Source organism: Maniola hyperantus, chromosome 19 (genome assembly GCF_902806685.2).
Source record: "Maniola hyperantus chromosome 19, iAphHyp1.2, whole genome shotgun sequence".
Classification (NCBI taxonomy): domain Eukaryota; kingdom Metazoa; phylum Arthropoda; class Insecta; order Lepidoptera; family Nymphalidae; genus Maniola; species Maniola hyperantus.
The window spans coordinates 1,315,030-1,334,023 of record NC_048554.1 but is presented as its reverse complement, the minus strand read 5'-3'; the positions used below and the strand labels follow the sequence as shown (position 1 = coordinate 1,334,023).

Below are 18,994 nucleotides of genomic sequence, written 5' to 3'. Positions count from 1 at the left end.
GTACCGTAGTTGGAGAGGAAAGGGGAATATTAGGGCATTCAACATGGCTAATATTCTTAAAAAAAACAGTTTAGAGCAATAGAATCGTGATTATTTTTTACATTATCTATTGTCATGATAGCCTAGTATTTAAAACGTCCGCTACCTATTCGTGAGGTCGGGGGTTCGATCCCGCGCATGCACTAATAACTTTTCGAAGTTATGTACGTTTTAAGCAATAAAATATCACTTGCTTTAATGTTGAAGGAAAATATCGTGAGGAATTGCTGCCTCAGAGTTCTCCATATTATAATGTTCTGAAAGGTGTGTGAAGTTTGCCAATTCGCAGTGGGCCAGCCAGTGGCGTGCACATTGTTCGAACCTAGGGTTGGCGTTATTTAGGTAGGAACCTGTTTACTGGAAGGTCATAATGAAAAATATGCATTGAGCTATTACAACTGGGGTAAGCAGTGCATTTATGCCTGTATGACCTGCACGCCACTGGGGCCAGCATGTTGGATTATTGCCTGATCCCTTCTCATTGTGAAAGGATACCCGTTCTCAGTAGTGGACCGATGATGGCTTATTTTGATGATGAAGTCAAAAAGACTAGGCTCCACTCAACTCTATATGGATCTACAAATCTTATTTATTTTGTTTTAAGGTGCAACATTTTAACAAATTATACCATTCCATCTTCATTATGATTTCGTTTTTTATCTTCTTACTTAAAAGATATCTTCATTTTATTACGAAAAGAGCTGATATTATCAAGATGGGAAAACCACGGCGAGAACATTTTAGAGAATATTTTTCAAGAGATGATGACGGATTGCTCTTTCGCAAAGATGTGTATGAAATGAGGTGCCCGTCTTTACCTATGCGACGAGGTTTGTAGGGTTGCCAGGCTCGATACAAATACTGCACTCGGCGTTGTATCAAACCGGACATTTTGCTCTCAAAGCCGGACATATATTTTTTTAATAGCTAAACATAATAGCTCAACGGGTAAAGGAGTGGACTGAAAACCGAAGGTTCGACGGTTCAAACCCCGCCCGTTGCACTATTGTCGTACCTACTCGTAGCACAAGCTTGACGCTTAGTTGGAAAGGAAAGGGTAATATTAGTCATTTAACATTTAAAATTCTTCCTAAAAAAAAATTAAAAAAATTAAAGCCGGACGTTTTATAAATTAAAAAACTTGGTTATTACGCGACTGCTGTGAAGCCCAAAGGAGGGTTATGTGTTTGTTTAATTGTTTATTAGATAGAAATAAGTGATAGATCTGTCACAAAAAATAACTAGTAATGGATGTAATCAATATACCTAGTATTAGTATTAAATTTAAAAAAAAACAATCACTACCCATCACTACGCATATTATAAATGCGAAAGTGTGTTTGTTTGTTGGTTTGCCATTCAACCACTTCACATTGGAGCAACAGATCGACGTGATTTTTTTACATGGGTATAGTTAAAGAACTGGAGAGTGACTTTTTATTCTGGAAAACAAAGAGTCCTCATGAATTTTCAAAAACATAAATCCACGGGGACGAATTCGCGGGCGTCAGCTAGTATCTAATAATAATATAACTAATTGTTTGCGTTGCTCGCTCAGTAGACACTGCGTGCGCGCGTAAGGGCGTTTGGGCACTCATCCTTGATTTCACGGATCTGTCAATAAATATGAATTGAATGTGCGTATTTGTATGACGGCCACTTCGAAGAATCACGTATACGAACCGAATACGGATGAGTGCACAAACGCCCTAGGGCTGGTCAAATTCATACAAAAACATATCCAAAGTGCGGCTAGCCTGATAAAAACCCTAACAAAATCCGGACAGGCCGGACACGATCTTAAAAAGCCAAACGTGTCCGCTTAAAACCGGACGCCTGGCAAGTGGCAACCCTATATGCGACATACAGATAAAAATATTTCGCGACAAATAATGATAATACACTGAGAGGAATTTCCTGGCATTCCTTTTGATTTTCTCCTTCCAAAACGTTTCCTTTTAAAACGGAAAATTTCTCCTACCCTGATTTCGATAGGATTTCCGCAGTTTCCCTATTCGGTAGCCAATCGGTGAAGGCCAAGTTCTACCTTATGAAATGAAAAGCCTTTGGAAGAAGAAAATCAAAAGGAAAGTCATTCTATTCCTGTCAGTTTATGGGATGAATCGAGGACACTTATATGCCTTGGATCCTCATCAAGGTACCGGTCTTATGTCACACTAGCTTATGCTCGCGACTTCGTGTGGACTACACAAATTTCAAACCCCTATTTCACCCCCTTAGGGGTTGAATTTTCAAAAATCCTTTCTTAGCGGATGCCTACGTCATAATAGCTATCTGCATGCCTTTCAGCCCGATCCGTCCAGTAGTTTGAGCTGTGAGTTGATAGATCAGTCAGTCAGTCAGTCAGTCACCTTTTCCTTTTATACATTTAGATTGGCGACCGTCCGCTTGGCGACAATATAAATCAAATTTATTCCCTATTTCCTGAGAATTTCAAAAATTCAGTAACGTAGATATATAAAGTCTAGTAATTAGATATACATCTTATATATAAAGTAGTATATATCTGTCTACAGGATGCAAACTATCTACTGCCCCCAATTTCGTAATAATTGGTTAAACGGACGGGTCATAAAAAGGTAACAGATAGATTTTCGGATAATATAATATTACTTAGTATAGATAATTCGGAACGACCGTGTGTACGAAGAATAGTGGAGAAAATATTTTTCGTATGGTCTTTCAAGTTGGTCTCGACTTTCTTTGTACTCGTATGATACGGATCCCAAGTTCCATCGCCAGGCCATTTTAACACCTACACCTAAAGGAAAAGATTCAAAATCCTATGCATGAATAAAACGGTTTCAATGTGCAATTTTACCCAGGATCGTATCTCAAATCCCCTTAGGGATATTAACTTTAAAACTAGGAACGGCTAATGTTTACTATCTTGACTTATTTTCACGGCGGGTTTTATTTCACATTTTACAAGGTATTATAAATGCGAAGTGTGTTTGTTTGTTGGTTTGTCCTTCAATCAATCAATCAATACGAAGAATGTTGGGGACAATACGCAGAGAAACTTTCAGCTTTTATAAAATAACGAATGACTAGCCATCACGGACTCTTTGTCTATAATTCACCAATGACGATTACGAGACAGAGATAGAATATTCCTGCCGTCATACCAAAATCCATCAGTTTAACCCATCAAGTTGTCTGCGAATGAAATAAATCAATTTCACACACTCCGCATACGAATATCCGAATATTGAATCGGAGAACAATATCGGTCCATTTGAGGGAATCATAAAAAGCCTGTGTGCGGATTCCCGCTCAATTTGCGATGATTCCTTTATCCTACGCTGTCGAGAGCTGCTCCATGCTGAATCTAAATTAAGTCACTAGGTGTGGCCATAGAAACAGCGATATTAAACTTATAAGTCACTGGGTATGGCCGTACTGCGAGCGATCTTAAGATACTTTATAAAGTCACACATATAATACGGTCGCAGTGTAAGCGATCTTAAGGAAGCTTTTAATACCGCTTATGGTGTAATATAAGCGACCTCTAAATCATTTGGCATGATTGTTTGACTTGGTATTAAGAGTCTACAAAAAGTGTATCAACTCGGTCCATTTCTAGCCAAAAGCTTGAAAGGTGTGGTTGTAGCAAGACAAAGTAATATGCTCCAATAGCCCAGACAACTTTAAATAATACGCTAGTAGGTACAGAACTGCGAATGAAATCCAGCTATTCCACACAATCCCTGTACAAATATTGAATTTGGGGAAGAATATCGGTCCATTTGAGGGAGTCATAAAAAGCCTGTGTGCGGATTCCCGTTCAATTTGCGATGATTCCTTTATCCTACACTGTCGAGAGCTGCTCCATGCTGAATCTAAATTAAATCACTAGGTGTGGCCATAGAGAAAGCGATCTTATCTAAATATATAAAATAAAAAGGTGACTGAATGATTGACTGACTGATCTATCAACGCACAGCTCAAACTGCTGGACGGACCAGGCTGAAATTTGGCATGCAGATAACTATTATGACATTTCACGTAGGCACGAAAGGATTTTTGAAAATTAAACCCCTAAGGGGTTGAAATAGGGGTTTTAAAATGGTGTTGTCCACGCTAATGAAGTCATGAGCATGAGCTAGTTCGCTTATAGTATAATTCGATGGGTATGGCCACATTGCGCGTGATCTTAAACACGGGTATGGTCGTAATTTTAGCGATCTTAAGAAAGCTTTAAATATCTACTGCGTGTGGTCTAATATAAGTTAAAGCAAAAAAAAAAACCAACGGGTCATAAGAGCTGGCAGCTTCTTGGCCAAATAATTAGTTTGGCCAACCAAAGGTGCAATGATGCCAGCATCTTGGGTGACACGCCTCACTGCTGTGGAATTAGGTTTAAAATTTAATTCAGATTTCTCTGTGTAACATAGAAATTAATAGAATATAGAAACTGTTTTAAATTTTAATATACAATCATCCTAACACTGAAGTTTTCATATAGCGAATCCTATGAAATTGAAATCACTCAACCGAATACTCAATATTGAATGTAGGCATTCGAGTTAGTGTAAATAAACCCGTCACTTTTGTCATACAGATTGATTTGCTGAAGTTCATTGTATGCGGGCTTTGCTCTATATGCGACGCTTCGTAATATTATGTAGGTACGCCTGTCGAGTGCAAATTTACCTATCATGAATTAAATGAAGTATCTAAGCATATTACAAAACTAACCAAATAATTATTTTCAATCAAGAGCTCTGGGTATAAGTTGTATGCAAAAACCAGACAAGTGCGACTTGACCTTGCCTGAAGAGGGTTCCGTACGATGAATGTGTACGTTCGTATGCACAATATTGAGATATTCACTAATCACTATATTCGTTTTAGGAAAATCTATAATAACTCAATAGTGGTGGTCTATCAAAAAAATATTTTCTGTATTTTTCAAAATTATACACTCGGAGACTGGTAAAGTTTTATCTGTTTTTCAAATTTGCCGCAAAGTGCCACGCGGAAGCCGCGCTGTTCTGTAAATCCATAATATAATGTCGCATGTTTTTGTTTATATGGATTCACAAAGCATTGCGGTTGCAGCGCTGCAGTCGCGTTGCCACCGCGCGGCATTTTGCGGCAAATCCATACTAATATTATAAATGCGAAAGTGTGTCTGTCTGTTTGTCTGTCTGCTAGCCTTTCACAGCCCATCCGTTCAACCGATTTTGAAGAAACTTGGTACAGCGATAGTTTGCATCTCGGGGAAGGACATTGGCTACTTTTGATCCCGGAAATCAAAGAGTTCCCACGGAATTTTTAAAAACCTAAATCCACGCGGACGAATTTGCGGGCATCTTCTTGTTTGAAATAATTTCAAAAATAAATAATTTTCCGCCTTCAATATGACCACTCAGTATCGTCTTCGCATTTATATTCGCGGGGCGACCACTGGTTACAGCTGACCTTTTCATCAGAGGTGCGCCGTAGGTCAGAATAGCTTTGTAAGTCTCAAGAGATAATATAGGCAATAGGCATACCTACAACATTCTAGTACAATGAGAGTATATGAATTTGTTAGTGATTCTCTTAAATTGTTCATCATCATCATCATCATCATGATCGACCCATCCCGGCTCACTACAGAGCACGGGTCTCCTCTCAGAGTGAGAAGGGTTTTGGCCATAGTCTACCACGCTGGCCATGTGCGGATTGGTAGACTTCACACACCTTTGAGAACATTATGGAGAACTCTCAGGCATGCAGGTTTCCTCACGATGTTTTCCTTCACCGTTAAAGCAAGTGATATTCAATTAATTAAAACGCACATAACTCCGAAAAGTTAGAGGTGCGTGCCCGGGATCGAACCCCCGACCTCCGATTAGAAGGCGGACGTCCTAACCACTAGGCTATCACAGCTTAATTGTTATAGTGGTACCTTCCTAACTACTGCTTACCCTGGCTTTGAACCCTGTGCACGCCACTGTCATGCATGGTGCTGGCATATAGGTCACCTATAAAAGCCCCTTAAAAATGAGAAATGAAAAAAGATTTTAGTATATAAAAAAATTTAGTTTTACATATTCCTATCGAGAATTCAATATTTTTATGTTGTTTCACTGACCTATAGGTAGGTACCTACTTGATTTAAATCTCGCTACGAATTATTTAGAGATACAATACATCATCATCATCGATCCATCACTGGTACACTACTGAGTACGTGTCTCGTACTGACAGACCTTACACAGCTTTTAAAGAACATTATGGAGAACTCTCAGGTATGCAGGTTTCTCCACGATGTTTTCCTTCACCGTTAAAACAAATAATATTTAATAGCTTAAAACGTACATAACGCTGAAAGGGAGGAATCAAATTTAAGATAAACTAGCTTATGCTCGCGACGATGTCCATACACAAATTTCAAACCCCTTTTTCACCTCCTTAGGGGTTGAATTTTCAAAAATCGTTTCTTAGCGGATGCCTACGTCATCATAATAGCTATCTGCATGCCAAATTTCAGCCCCATCCATCTAGTAGTTTGAGCTGTGCGTTGATAGATCAGTCTGTTAGTCAGTCACCTTTTCCTTTTATATATTTAGATAGATATATTTCAACCAAATATAATAATGAACGATAAAACCGACAAAACTTCGCGTCTGCCATGCCAAGAGCACAAGTGAAAAATCGAGGCTTACTTACTCCGCGCAATTCCTGCCGATAATTTAAAACTACGCCTCTACATCACGAACTAGAAATGCAAAACTAATAGTAAATTTTCTTTCACAGAATCCAAAAAAGCCAGCAGTACAGGCAGCAAACCAGATGATGAAGAGCCTAAAGAAGCCTGGATGCGCGCACCAGCAGGCGGAGTTGCGGTCAAGAGTGGTGAAGACGCCTTGCTGACCTGCGTAGTGATGGGAGCCAGGAACAAACCGGTGCTGTGGAAGCGTGCCAGAGACCTGAAGGTGTTGACTGCTGGTGCTGTCAGAGTCACTAGAGACGAGAGGGTACAGGTGTTGCATGATGATTGTGAGTATCATTAATTATCTTGTTTATTGGGTGGTTCTGGAAGCCAGGGGCAAACAAGTGCTGTGGAAGCGTGCCAGAGACCTGAAGGTGTTGACTGCTGGTGCTGTCAGAGACACTAGACATGAGAAGGTACAGGTGTTGCATGATGATTGTGAGTATCATTAATTATCTTGTTTATTGGGTGGTTCTGGAAGCCAGGGGCAAACAAGTGCTGTGGAAGCGTGCCAGAGACCTGAAGGTGTTGACTGCTGGTGCTGTCAGAGTCACTAGAGACGAGAGGGTACAGGTGTTGCATGATGATTGTGAGTATCATTAATTATCTTGTTTATTGGGTGGTTCTGGAAGCCAGGGGCAAACAAGTGCTGTGGAAGCGTGCCAGAGACCTGAAGGTGTTGACTGCTGGTGCTGTCAGAGACACTAGAGATGAGAGGGTACAGGTGTTGCATGATAATTGTGAGTATCATTAATTATCTTGTTTATTGGGTGGTTCTGGAAGCCAGGGGCAAACAAGTGCTGTGGAAGCGTACCAGAGACCTGAAGGTGTTGACTGCTGGTGCTGTCAGAGACACTAGACATGAGAAGGTACAGGTGTTGCATGATGATTGTGAGTATCATTAATTATCTTGTTTATTGGGTGGTTCTGGAAGCCAGGGGCAAACAAGTGGTGTGGAAGCGTACCAGAGACCTGAAGGTGTTGACTGCTGGTGCTGTCAGAGACACTAGACATGAGAAGGTACAGGTGTTGCATGATGATTGTGAGTATCATTAATTATCTTGTTTATTGGGTGGTTCTGGAAGCCAGGGGCAAACAAGTGGTGTGGAAGCGTACCAGAGACCTGAAGGTGTTGACTGCTGGTGCTGTCAGAGACACTAGACATGAGAAGGTACAGGTGTTGCATGATAATTGTGAGTATCATTAATTATCTTGTTTATTGGGTGGTTCTGGAAGCCAGGGGCAAACAAGTGGTGTGGAAGCGTACCAGAGACCTGAAGGTGTTGACTGCTGGTGCTGTCAGAGACACTAGACATGAGAAGGTACAGGTGTTGCATGATGATTGTGAGTATCATTAATTATCTTGTTTATTGGGTGGTTCTGGAAGCCAGGGGCAAACAAGTGCTGTGGAAGCGTGCCAGAGACCTGAAGGTGTTGACTGCTGGTGCTGTCAGAGTCACTAGAGACGAGAGGGTACAGGTGTTGCATGATGATTGTGAGTATCATTAATTATCTTGTTTATTGGGTGGTTCTGGAAGCCAGGGGCAAACAAGTGCTGTGGAAGCGTGCCAGAGACCTGAAGGTGTTGACTGCTGGTGCTGTCAGAGACACTAGAGATGAGAGGGTACAGGTGTTGCATGATAATTGTGAGTATCATTAATTATCTTGTTTATTGGGTGGTTCTGGAAGCCAGGGGCAAACAAGTGCTGTGGAAGCGTACCAGAGACCTGAAGGTGTTGACTGCTGGTGCTGTCAGAGACACTAGACATGAGAAGGTACAGGTGTTGCATGATGATTGTGAGTATCATTAATTATCTTGTTTATTGGGTGGTTCTGGAAGCCAGGGGCAAACAAGTGGTGTGGAAGCGTACCAGAGACCTGAAGGTGTTGACTGCTGGTGCTGTCAGAGACACTAGACATGAGAAGGTACAGGTGTTGCATGATGATTGTGAGTATCATTAATTATCTTGTTTATTGGGTGGTTCTGGAAGCCAGGGGCAAACAAGTGGTGTGGAAGCGTACCAGAGACCTGAAGGTGTTGACTGCTGGTGCTGTCAGAGACACTAGACATGAGAAGGTACAGGTGTTGCATGATGATTGTGAGTATCATTAATTATCTTGTTTATTGGGTGGTTCTGGAAGCCAGGGGCAAACAAGTGCTGTGGAAGCGTGCCAGAGACCTGAAGGTGTTGACTGCTGGTGCTGTCAGAGTCACTAGAGACGAGAGGGTACAGGTGTTGCATGATGATTGTGAGTATCATTAATTATCTTGTTTATTGGGTGGTTCTGGAAGCCAGGGGCAAACAAGTGCTGTGGAAGCGTGCCAGAGACCTGAAGGTGTTGACTGCTGGTGCTGTCAGAGACACTAGAGATGAGAGGGTACAGGTGTTGCATGATAATTGTGAGTATCATTAATTATCTTGTTTATTGGGTGGTTCTGGAAGCCAGGGGCAAACAAGTGCTGTGGAAGCGTACCAGAGACCTGAAGGTGTTGACTGCTGGTGCTGTCAGAGACACTAGACATGAGAAGGTACAGGTGTTGCATGATGATTGTGAGTATCATTAATTATCTTGTTTATTGGGTGGTTCTGGAAGCCAGGGGCAAACAAGTGGTGTGGAAGCGTACCAGAGACCTGAAGGTGTTGACTGCTGGTGCTGTCAGAGACACTAGACATGAGAAGGTACAGGTGTTGCATGATGATTGTGAGTATCATTAATTATCTTGTTTATTGGGTGGTTCTGGAAGCCAGGGGCAAACAAGTGGTGTGGAAGCGTACCAGAGACCTGAAGGTGTTGACTGCTGGTGCTGTCAGAGACACTAGACATGAGAAGGTACAGGTGTTGCATGATGATTGTGAGTATCATTAATTATCTTGTTTATTGGGTGGTTCTGGAAGCCAGGGGCAAACAAGTGGTGTGGAAGCGTACCAGAGACCTGAAGGTGTTGACTGCTGGTGCTGTCAGAGTCTCTAGACATGAGAAGGTACAGGTGTTGCATGATGATTGTGAGTATCATTCAATGGCCTTCAGCTATATGGTACAGTTTTGATGTCATGCTCTATCTACTATCATCTCTTCTTGGTCTTAATGATAATAATAATGCATGATAAGGGTACAAAAAGTAATTCCAGGTTTTTAGAATTATTCCCATGCCCCTAGATTAGGATATACCAACCTAATTAAAGGCCATGCCATATTCAAAAAACCTATAAATTATATGCCAATAATATTTTATTAGCATGTTAATTTGTAATTTAAAATTTTCCTAACAGCAGATGAACTTCCCCAAGGGCCGGGAATCATGAGGGGCGGAGATGTGTGGGCCCTGGTGATCAAGTCAGTCAAGCCTTCTGATAGCGGTCTATACATGTGCGAACTTAACACTGAACCCCCTGTTCGGAGCTTCCATAAACTTACAGGTAAGGACCATAAAACATAAAAAAAAAATAAAAAAAAAAAATATGTAACTGATAATAATTATAATAATATGTAACTGATAATAATTATACTAGTATCTATAATCTATAATAGTACATAAATCTGCATAATATCATAACCCACAAGCACGCACTCACGCATACTCTCTCTCCCACACACAAACACACACCCACACACACACAGACACACATACACACACACATACATATGTTGTGAATCACCTACTAGGTATTTTTACTAGTTAATTGACTTTTATATTTTCATATTATTATATTATTGTAAAGCTTGTTTAAATTATCAAACGTACTGTTATAAATAATTTATATTTCATATCTATTTAAGTAATCTGTAAAAAATTGTAATCCTATTTGGCCTTATTTTCAGTCTGTTATTATGTAAAATTATATTGTATATATCGCTGTTGATTGCAAAAAACAATAAAATAAAAAATAAAATAAAATAACATTGCCTATTAGGGGTTAATTTAACAACGCACCTTTTTTCCATCGTCGCGTTAAAACTAATTGGGGTACATCATATTGAAATTATTTGACTATAATCATAATATGAGCTTGGATATGAAAGATAATAATATGCTGTGCTAGCCAAGCCTGAATTATTGATGGTAATTCGTTTGTTTCATTAAAATGTCTTGGTTATAGGTATGCATTTAATTAATTAAGTAAATCATCAATTCTAATCAATCAATCAATCAAATAAATCGTAAATCATTAAAATATTCATTTCAGACAAAAAACAACAAATAAAATAATTAAAAAAATACGAACGGAAATAGAGTACCATAGTCCCTGAGGAACCAACGAGTAGATTAAAGTTATGCTCCCTGGTTCCCCGAGACCCAGATACCCTTTCTTCAGCTGGATGCGGCAGTCAGTCGACTGCAGCGCTGGTTTTCAGGCATGACCCCTAGTGAGATCACAAAACTAAAACCTTTTTTATTCCCAGTAATCTCCCGAGGACTGACACCACCAGACAGTCAGAACGTAACGGACAGTTACTCTGCCAATGCTCCGACGTTGTCCTCAACGGCACTCGCCCACAACTACACGGACTGCTGCGTGTCCTCCAACGTAACACGAGGATGTTTGGGCTACTGCAGCATACAAACCATACTGGATGGACCTGGACAGGACCCAGAGGCTTGTCAGACTGACTTCCCAGCTATTGTTAGGTAAGTTTTCAATTTGTTATAGATTTATTGATAGATAGATAAATCATTGTGTCCTCTACTAGACATAGGACTTTGGGACAGCAGTTCACCACGTACTGTCCTCTGCCTTCCTCTTCCACCCTCTCCTCAGCAGCATTTTAAGATCGATGCTCCAGTTGAAGACATATTATCATTATGATGATTGATGTATTCTTCCCCAGGTGCATGGCAGACGGTCGCAACCACGTTCCATGCTGTATTCAAGAGCACATACCAGACATCTGCCAAGACGTTTGCAGAGGAGAATATTCACCAGTCACGGACAACATTAAAACACATTACTCCTGCGCTGCGTCGATGGAGAAAACCTTGGCTTGCATTGTTGAAGGCATTGGTAAGAAAAATAAACGAAATGGCTACTGTAATGCCAAAAACCTTTCGATGTGTGTTGCCTGCTTTCTTGTTATTGGTACTTTATAAAAATATTTATTTCCAGAACTCCTTCCAAGTCCACCAGAAGACGTCGAAGTGGAACCACTCAACGAAAAGCAGTTAAACGTAACATGGAACCCACCAACAGAGAACACAGAATCAGTCACACAATACGTAGTAAACGTGACAGCATTACGATCTTTTGATGCCCACTTAATAGATCCCTCGGAGAGCTCCATGAGGAATGATACGACGAAGATGAATCAACCAATCACGTTCAGAGTTCCCGCAAACAAAACGTTCTTGGTCCTCAACGATTTGCTCCCATTCACAATGTACGAAGTCACAGTGACTTCATACAATATTCACGGTTCCAGTTTACCGAGCTACGCGATCAGGTAATTATTCCTAACTAGATGGCGCTAGTAGTAACCTGAATGGCACTAATCCTTCATATCTTTTGAAAGCATATAATTTAGTCCTCATACACTTCATTAGCACTAGTTCTTATTATTGGTATCAGGGATTGGTATAGATGAGATGGCCTTTAAATATTTAGGTAATGCGTTGCTGGAATCTACGGATTACTTTGAATGGAAGGCTTTATAAGAAAGTACTTGGTTGAATTTGTTTTACAACTGAGCTTGTAATTCTAAATCTTCAAAGGTCGAAACAAACCGCATGACCTACTTATTGCCAAAGAGTACTATTATTAGGTAAAGAAGCGACTCTCACTCGCCCTGAGCTGCGCTTGCACGGGTACGCCTGGTAGTTTCACACGTTCAGAGTTCCCGCAAACAAAACGTCCTAAGTCCTGAACGTTTGCTCCCATTCACGATGTATGAGGTCACACTGACCTGATTTCATGCAATATTCACGGTTCCAGTTTACCGAGCTACGCGATCAGGTAATTATTCGGAATGAGAAGGCCTTTAAATAGTAAATGCGTTGCTGGATTCTAAGGATTACTTTGAATGGAAAGCTATAAATACGCTTTGCTGGATTTGTTTCTACTTAGGTTCTATACCTAACTTAATTAAAACGAAGCGATTTTGATGTATTTTCCCATTACTCCCTCATATCTACCATCTCCCCCACATCCCCCACCTCCCCCCACATCGACCTCATCTCCTCCCACCTCGCCCTACCTTCCTCCATCTCCATTCGCCTCACCTCACCACAATGTACGAGCTCACAGGGACTTCATACAATATGCACGGTTCCAGTTTACCGAGCTACGCGAGATGAGATGAGATGAGATGGCCTTTAAATATTAAATGTGTTGCTGGATTCTAAGGATTACTTATTTTGAATGGAAAGCTAATAATTGCTTTGTTGGATTTGTTTTACGAGCCAGCTTTTAATTTTAAATTTATAAAGGTGGTTTCAGACTAGATAGAGAATAAAAATGTATTCCATTCCAAAATTCGTACACTTGTTGTAGGAACTTGCGGGAAGCTAGCAAGTATTTTATATTAATACAGACTAGATGATTCGTCCGCATGGATTTATATTTTTAAAAATCCCGTGCGAACTCTTTGATTTTCCGGGATAAAAATGTCAATTTCCGGGACGCAAGCTACCTCTGTACTGAATTTCATATGAAACGGATGGACCTTTAAGAATCCCATACGAACACTTTGATTTTCCGGGATAAAAGCCTTCCCCGGGATAGTTAATTCTGTACCAAATTTCATCAAAATTGGTTAAACTGTTGGGCCGTGAAAAGCTAGCAGACAGACAGAGATACTTTCGTATTTATGATATTAGTATGGATAAGGATCTCAGTTTTTTTTTGAAATCTGATTAATTAATTGAGCATTAATGCTGAGCTGGGGCCATTTCATCTTGTGCCAAGTGGGTGCAAGAACTCCACCCTTACCACCCTTATGGGCGAATTTTCCAAAAATCCTGAAACACGTATTTCTTCATTTGTGACCGAAAACCCAAATACCCATTTTCATGCAAATAACTTGAAAAATGACCGACTTTCATAGAAACTTCCATCCCCCATTTAACCCACTTAGGGGTGGAATTTCGAAAAATCCTTTCTTAGTGGATATCTACTCTTCACAAAGAATAGGCCCTCCAAATTTCATGTCTTTAGGACCAGCGGTTTAGGCTGTGCGTTGATATCTATGTCAGTCAGTCAGTCAGTCAGGACTTTGAATTTTAAATATATAGAAGATTATTAAGTAATTTTTTTTATTACCTACTACCACTAACCATTAATTTTAAGTTTTTTTTTGTACCTTAGGCATAAGATGAATAAACTAGTTTTATTTCTTTATTTCTTTCAAATCATGCATGTTTTATGGCAAAGGTCGCTAACCTTAACACCTGGCAAGATGAGGAGTACAGAAGTGGCGGCGGCTCCGAAGCTGCCCGATGTGAGAGGATGCTGCATCTCTGGCGGAGTCAACCACTTCGGCTGCGTGGACAAGCTCTGCGACCCTACCAAGACCTTCGAAATTGGCGTGAGTAAACATAGCTAACTGGCATATTTATCCACGGTGAGAAGTTATTATAGGGCTCTCTCTGTTACGTAATCCCATACAAATGACGAAGACAAAAACCAGCCAAGTGCGAGTCAGACTGGGGGCACACGATGCGTTGCGGCGCCGCACCGCAAAGATTTCACCGTAGTTGTGTCGCAGTGGCGCCGTAGCAGCGTTGGACAGTCTGTTAATAAAAACAACTGAGCGGTGCCGCTCCGACGTCGCAACGCATTCACCCCTCTCCGCCTCGTCTCGTCCGGTGCGGCGCCGGAGCGCATCGTGTGACATGCCACAGATATTTCTATGTAAGACGACGCAGCGACACCGCGCCGGCGCCGCACCGCCGCCGCAACGCATCGTGTGCCCCCGCTCTCAGACTCGCGCACTGAGAGTTCCGTACTGCAGTCGTATTTTTTCGACATTTTGCACGATAAATTAAAAAATATTTTGCATAAAAATAAATAAAAATCTGTTTTAAGTAGAATGTAACGGTAAACCCCTTTCATATGATACCGCACTCGGTGTAGTTATGTTATTTTAAAATTTCGAGTCTGACTCGCACTTCGCCGGTTTTTTCGGTGGCATCAAACTTTCAAATTGTGAAAAAAAAATCTGGTCCATACACTTTTTCGAGTGATAATATCGATAGTATTTTTGTATGGAACAGTTCATTTTTTTCGTGATTTTAAGGTTTTTTACGACCTCACACAGGCACAGTGACCCCATTTTGGTTTAGAACCCTCTTTCCGAATGAGTAATGACCTTTATAATATAAATATTTTTGTTTACTTCATAAATAAATTCTAAAGTCATATACAATCGTTTTGTCTACTAGCACAATAACGGGCCACTTCATTTTTTGTTTCACCCATGACCCCATAGCAATTTTATCTGTACACCCATGACGTTGAACACCCATTTCTCCAAGTGTACGTGTTTCACCCCACCCTCAGCCATTACCATAGCAACAACCATTGTGACTAACGCACCAATCATCCAGACAGCCGTGTTCTAATCACCAGTTGCAGGTGACAGACCTGATGATATGCGCTCCCTGGGCCGGGGTGACCTTTGGTTGCCTTGCGAATGGTCTGGACCATACGCCGTGCTGCCAGTCAAGGGGACTCCCGGATTCCTGCTTGCCGTTGTGCAGTGGGAACATCACGAATTTGGACTTCAACCATTTCAAGTAAGTCCATATGTTTCCCTGATCACCAGTTGGAGGTGGCAGACCTGATGATTTGCGCGCCTTGGGCCGGGGTGACCTTTGGTTGCCTTGCGAATGGTTTTGGACTTGGCACGAATTTATCACCAGTTGGAGGTGGCAGACCTGATGATTTGCGCGCCTTGGGCCGGGGTGACCTTTGGTTGCCTTGCGAATGGTTTTGGACTTGGCACGAATTTGGACTTCAACCATAACTACTTAATACCACCACTAGCTGACCCGCCCCGCCTTCGCACGGGTGGAATTTAGAAAATCGAGGTGAGAGTTGAATTTCCGAAAATCCTTGAACACGTATTTCTTCATTTGTGACCGACAACCCAGATACCAATTTTCATGCAAATAACTTGAAAAATGACGGACTTTCATACAAACTTTCATCCCCTATTTAACCCACTTAGGGGTGAAATTTCGAAAAATCCTTTCTTAGTGGATACCTACTCTTTACAAAGAATACACCCTCAAATTTTCATGTCTCTACGACCAGCGGTTTAGGCTGTGCGTTGATATACCTATAAGTCAGTTAGTCAGTCAGTCAGTCAGGACTTTGAATTTTATATGTAGTATATTATAAAGATAAAAGATAGCGGTTTTAAAACAAGTGATTTTATTTTCGGTGAAAGTGACTTTACTTCCGCAAAACAAAGCTTGCGGTCGATTGCGGAAAAACTGCATCAATCATTATTACAATCGCAATTGTTGTGATTGGCTGAATTTTTTATATTTTTGTTGCATCAATGTATTGTAGCTTATGGTGAGCGAGCGTCAACCAAGCAAAGGTGATTGCGATCGTGACGTTGTAGCTGTCATTTTCAGTTTGTAGGTGATCGAGCCCTTTGATAAATAACCTTATGAATGGATATTGGTATTTATGGTCGGTTCACATTATTCCAGTAGCATTCCAGTCCAGCATTCCAGTCCAGTGCTGGAATGCTACTGGAACAATGTGAACCTGCACTGGAATGTACCCATTCCAGTGATCAATCCAGTCCAGTGACTGGAATGACGGTCTATTTTTCATTCCAGCTCGCCCATTCCAGCGCCACTGGAATAGTGTGAACGGCCAATCCAGTGCTTGATTACACGTTTTACAGTGAACACGCATTGTTGTTTTTTGTGGAGTTCTATAGCTAATTCCTAACAATGAAATTAACTGAAAACCAAACTCTTCTGTTTGTTTCTTTGTATAGAGAACATGTGTGTCTGTGGGATATCACTTCAGAATTTTATAAACACAAAGGCATGCGCCAATCCGCCCTGCAAAAAATTTGTGAGGGTATGCAAATAGAAGGTTTTACTGTAGAAGATGTAAAAAATAAAATAAAAAGTATGCGATCTACATACTACCTTGAACTGGACAAGATTAAAAAATCCTCCACTTCTGGTGCTAGTGGTGATGTTTACCAGCCGAAGATAAAATGGTTCGCCGAGTTCAATTCATTTATAAGAAATGCAATGGTGAAAAGAAAAGTACAGGTTTGTTTGTTAAGAAATTAAATTATTCAGAATTTATTAATGAAATTATATAATTCTAAGATTATTTAGAATGAATGATAAATTGAAATGAATTTTCGTCTACAACCAGTGACTATAAAATTTACAGTTACCTACTTTTTAAAAAATCATATTATTTTGCCACGGTACTTTCCCTTCGTTCACAAAATAATTAGTATACTGTGTTCTTTTCTCTCTTGCACTTAACGATGAATGGTTACTGCCTTGCTGTGTGATACTGTTTAAACCGCGTACGTCAGTTCTCCACATACCTTCAATCAAACTGTGGGTATCAATATCATCGCGGTCAACAGAACAAGTAGTTAGATAAGCGCTCGACTTTTTTCGTAACCAGTTGTGTAGAGAACAAGCTGCAAATACAATGTGATCCACAGTATCTATCTTTGTCGAAATAGCCTTTTCGAAAACTCGAAATCGGTTTGCTAATATTCCAAAAGCATTTTCGACAATGCGTCTGGCACGTGATAATCTGTAATTAAATATTTTTTCTTCAAAACTTAAATTGGGCCCAGGATATGGTTTCATCATGTATGTTTTTAATGGAAAGGCAGCATCAGCTACAATTACCCCTCCTTCTGGTATAAAGCCGCTAGTTTCCAATTGATTATAGATAGAACAGTTTTTGAAAATACCACCATCAGATGCACTTCCATTTGCTCCTACGTTGATATAGGTAAAGCAATAATCGTGGTCTACAAGTGCCATTAAAACAATGCTATTATCTTTTTTATAATTAAAATTCACACTTCCATACTCCTTGGAGCCCGTAATTTTAATATGTTTTCCATCAATCGCTCCGTAGCAAAGGGGAAAGTTCCACTTATTCCGAAATCCTTTCTCGATTTGTCCCCATTCGAGTGGCGTACTTGGTACCTGTAATAAAATAATAATTTTATTTTCAGGAAAATACAGAATCTCAATCTAGAGTGCGGGCTGATGACGATCCCTCCGCTTTTGCACCAGAAACTCCTACACCAGAAACTCCTACACCGGAAACTCCTACACCGGAAACTTCTGCACCGGAACCACGAAAGAAGAAGTCTAGATTAACAGAGTTATCTGCAATTGTCAAAAACATGAAGGAGATCAAAAATGACTTCTCCAACTCAGAAAGAGAGGAAGATGAATTTGATATCTTTGGAAAATACATTGCAACGCAATTAAGAAAACTTTCCACAGAACAGGCTATCCTAGGCCAAGAAGAAATACAAAAAGTGGTAACAAAATGTAGACTGAACGATTTGAGATTTAGTAATACGAGTTATTCTCACATACTACAAGCGCCTGGTCCAAGTTCTAATACATTTTCAATGAGTCCAGCATCTACTACAGACACCCAAGCCACTGATGATTCACTTAATTTATTGTGTGAAGATACAGAATACGCCAATATTATTATGAATGCTTTCAATCAAGCTTAAATGTGAAATAGTGTTAAGTATGAGGAAATTATAATAAAGAAAATTAGTTACCTTGATGTGATCTTTTAATGCCCTTTTTATTTCTTGACAAACTTCTGATATGATTTGCGATATAGATGATTTTGGCAACCGAAACAGATGACTGAGGCTTCTGTAACTATTTCCAGTAGATAAAAAGGATAGAGTGACTTCTAGTTTTAATTTTGCAGGTATGGCATCTCTTAATAATGTATCGTTACGTTGAATATTGTTTGAAATTAATGATAACAACTCCTCAAAATTTTCTGCTGTCATTCTCATTGCCAATCTATATTCATAGGCATCTTCTGATTTCAGCTGTTGCAAAAGCATTGTTGAGCCTCCTTTTACATTTCTTTCGCTTATCCAGTTTCTCACCCAAATCCGCTTTTTTCTTTTTAGTTCTTCTTCAACTACATCAGTTACTTCTTCTAACAGTAATAATTGAACAGTTTTAAAACAATTTCTAAACTCCTTTCTTGAAAGCATTGTCACTATAGTGTTACCGATCTA

The 18,994-nt window shown here is 40.2% G+C and overlaps 1 protein-coding gene and 1 long non-coding RNA gene across 3 annotated transcripts in view; one reads left to right on the top strand and one right to left on the bottom strand.

Annotated features, from left to right (window-relative positions):
* Positions 1 to 18,994, top strand: part of LOC117991366 (Ig-like and fibronectin type-III domain-containing protein 2) — a 174,822-nt gene that overhangs the window by 132,682 nt on the left and 23,146 nt on the right. Inside the window, exons 6-12 of the mRNA XM_069505007.1 lie at positions 6,811 to 7,053; positions 10,039 to 10,185; positions 11,171 to 11,396; positions 11,597 to 11,769; positions 11,872 to 12,205; positions 14,131 to 14,284; positions 15,328 to 15,494. Of these exons, the coding sequence (XP_069361108.1) occupies positions 6,811 to 7,053; positions 10,039 to 10,185; positions 11,171 to 11,396; positions 11,597 to 11,769; positions 11,872 to 12,205; positions 14,131 to 14,284; positions 15,328 to 15,494 (1,444 nt within the window). The remainder of the gene's footprint in view (positions 1 to 6,810; positions 7,054 to 10,038; positions 10,186 to 11,170; positions 11,397 to 11,596; positions 11,770 to 11,871; positions 12,206 to 14,130; positions 14,285 to 15,327; positions 15,495 to 18,994) is intronic.
* Positions 16,770 to 18,654, bottom strand: LOC117991364 (uncharacterized). 2 transcript variants are annotated; one of them, XR_011237860.1, is made up of 3 exons: positions 18,515 to 18,654; positions 17,139 to 17,915; positions 16,770 to 16,784 (listed from the first exon to the last, which is right to left on the bottom strand). It is a non-coding gene; the product is annotated as an uncharacterized lncRNA (long non-coding RNA). The 2 variants fall into 2 exon arrangements; XR_011237859.1 differs by lacking the exon at positions 16,770 to 16,784 and having other exon boundaries at positions 17,005 to 17,915.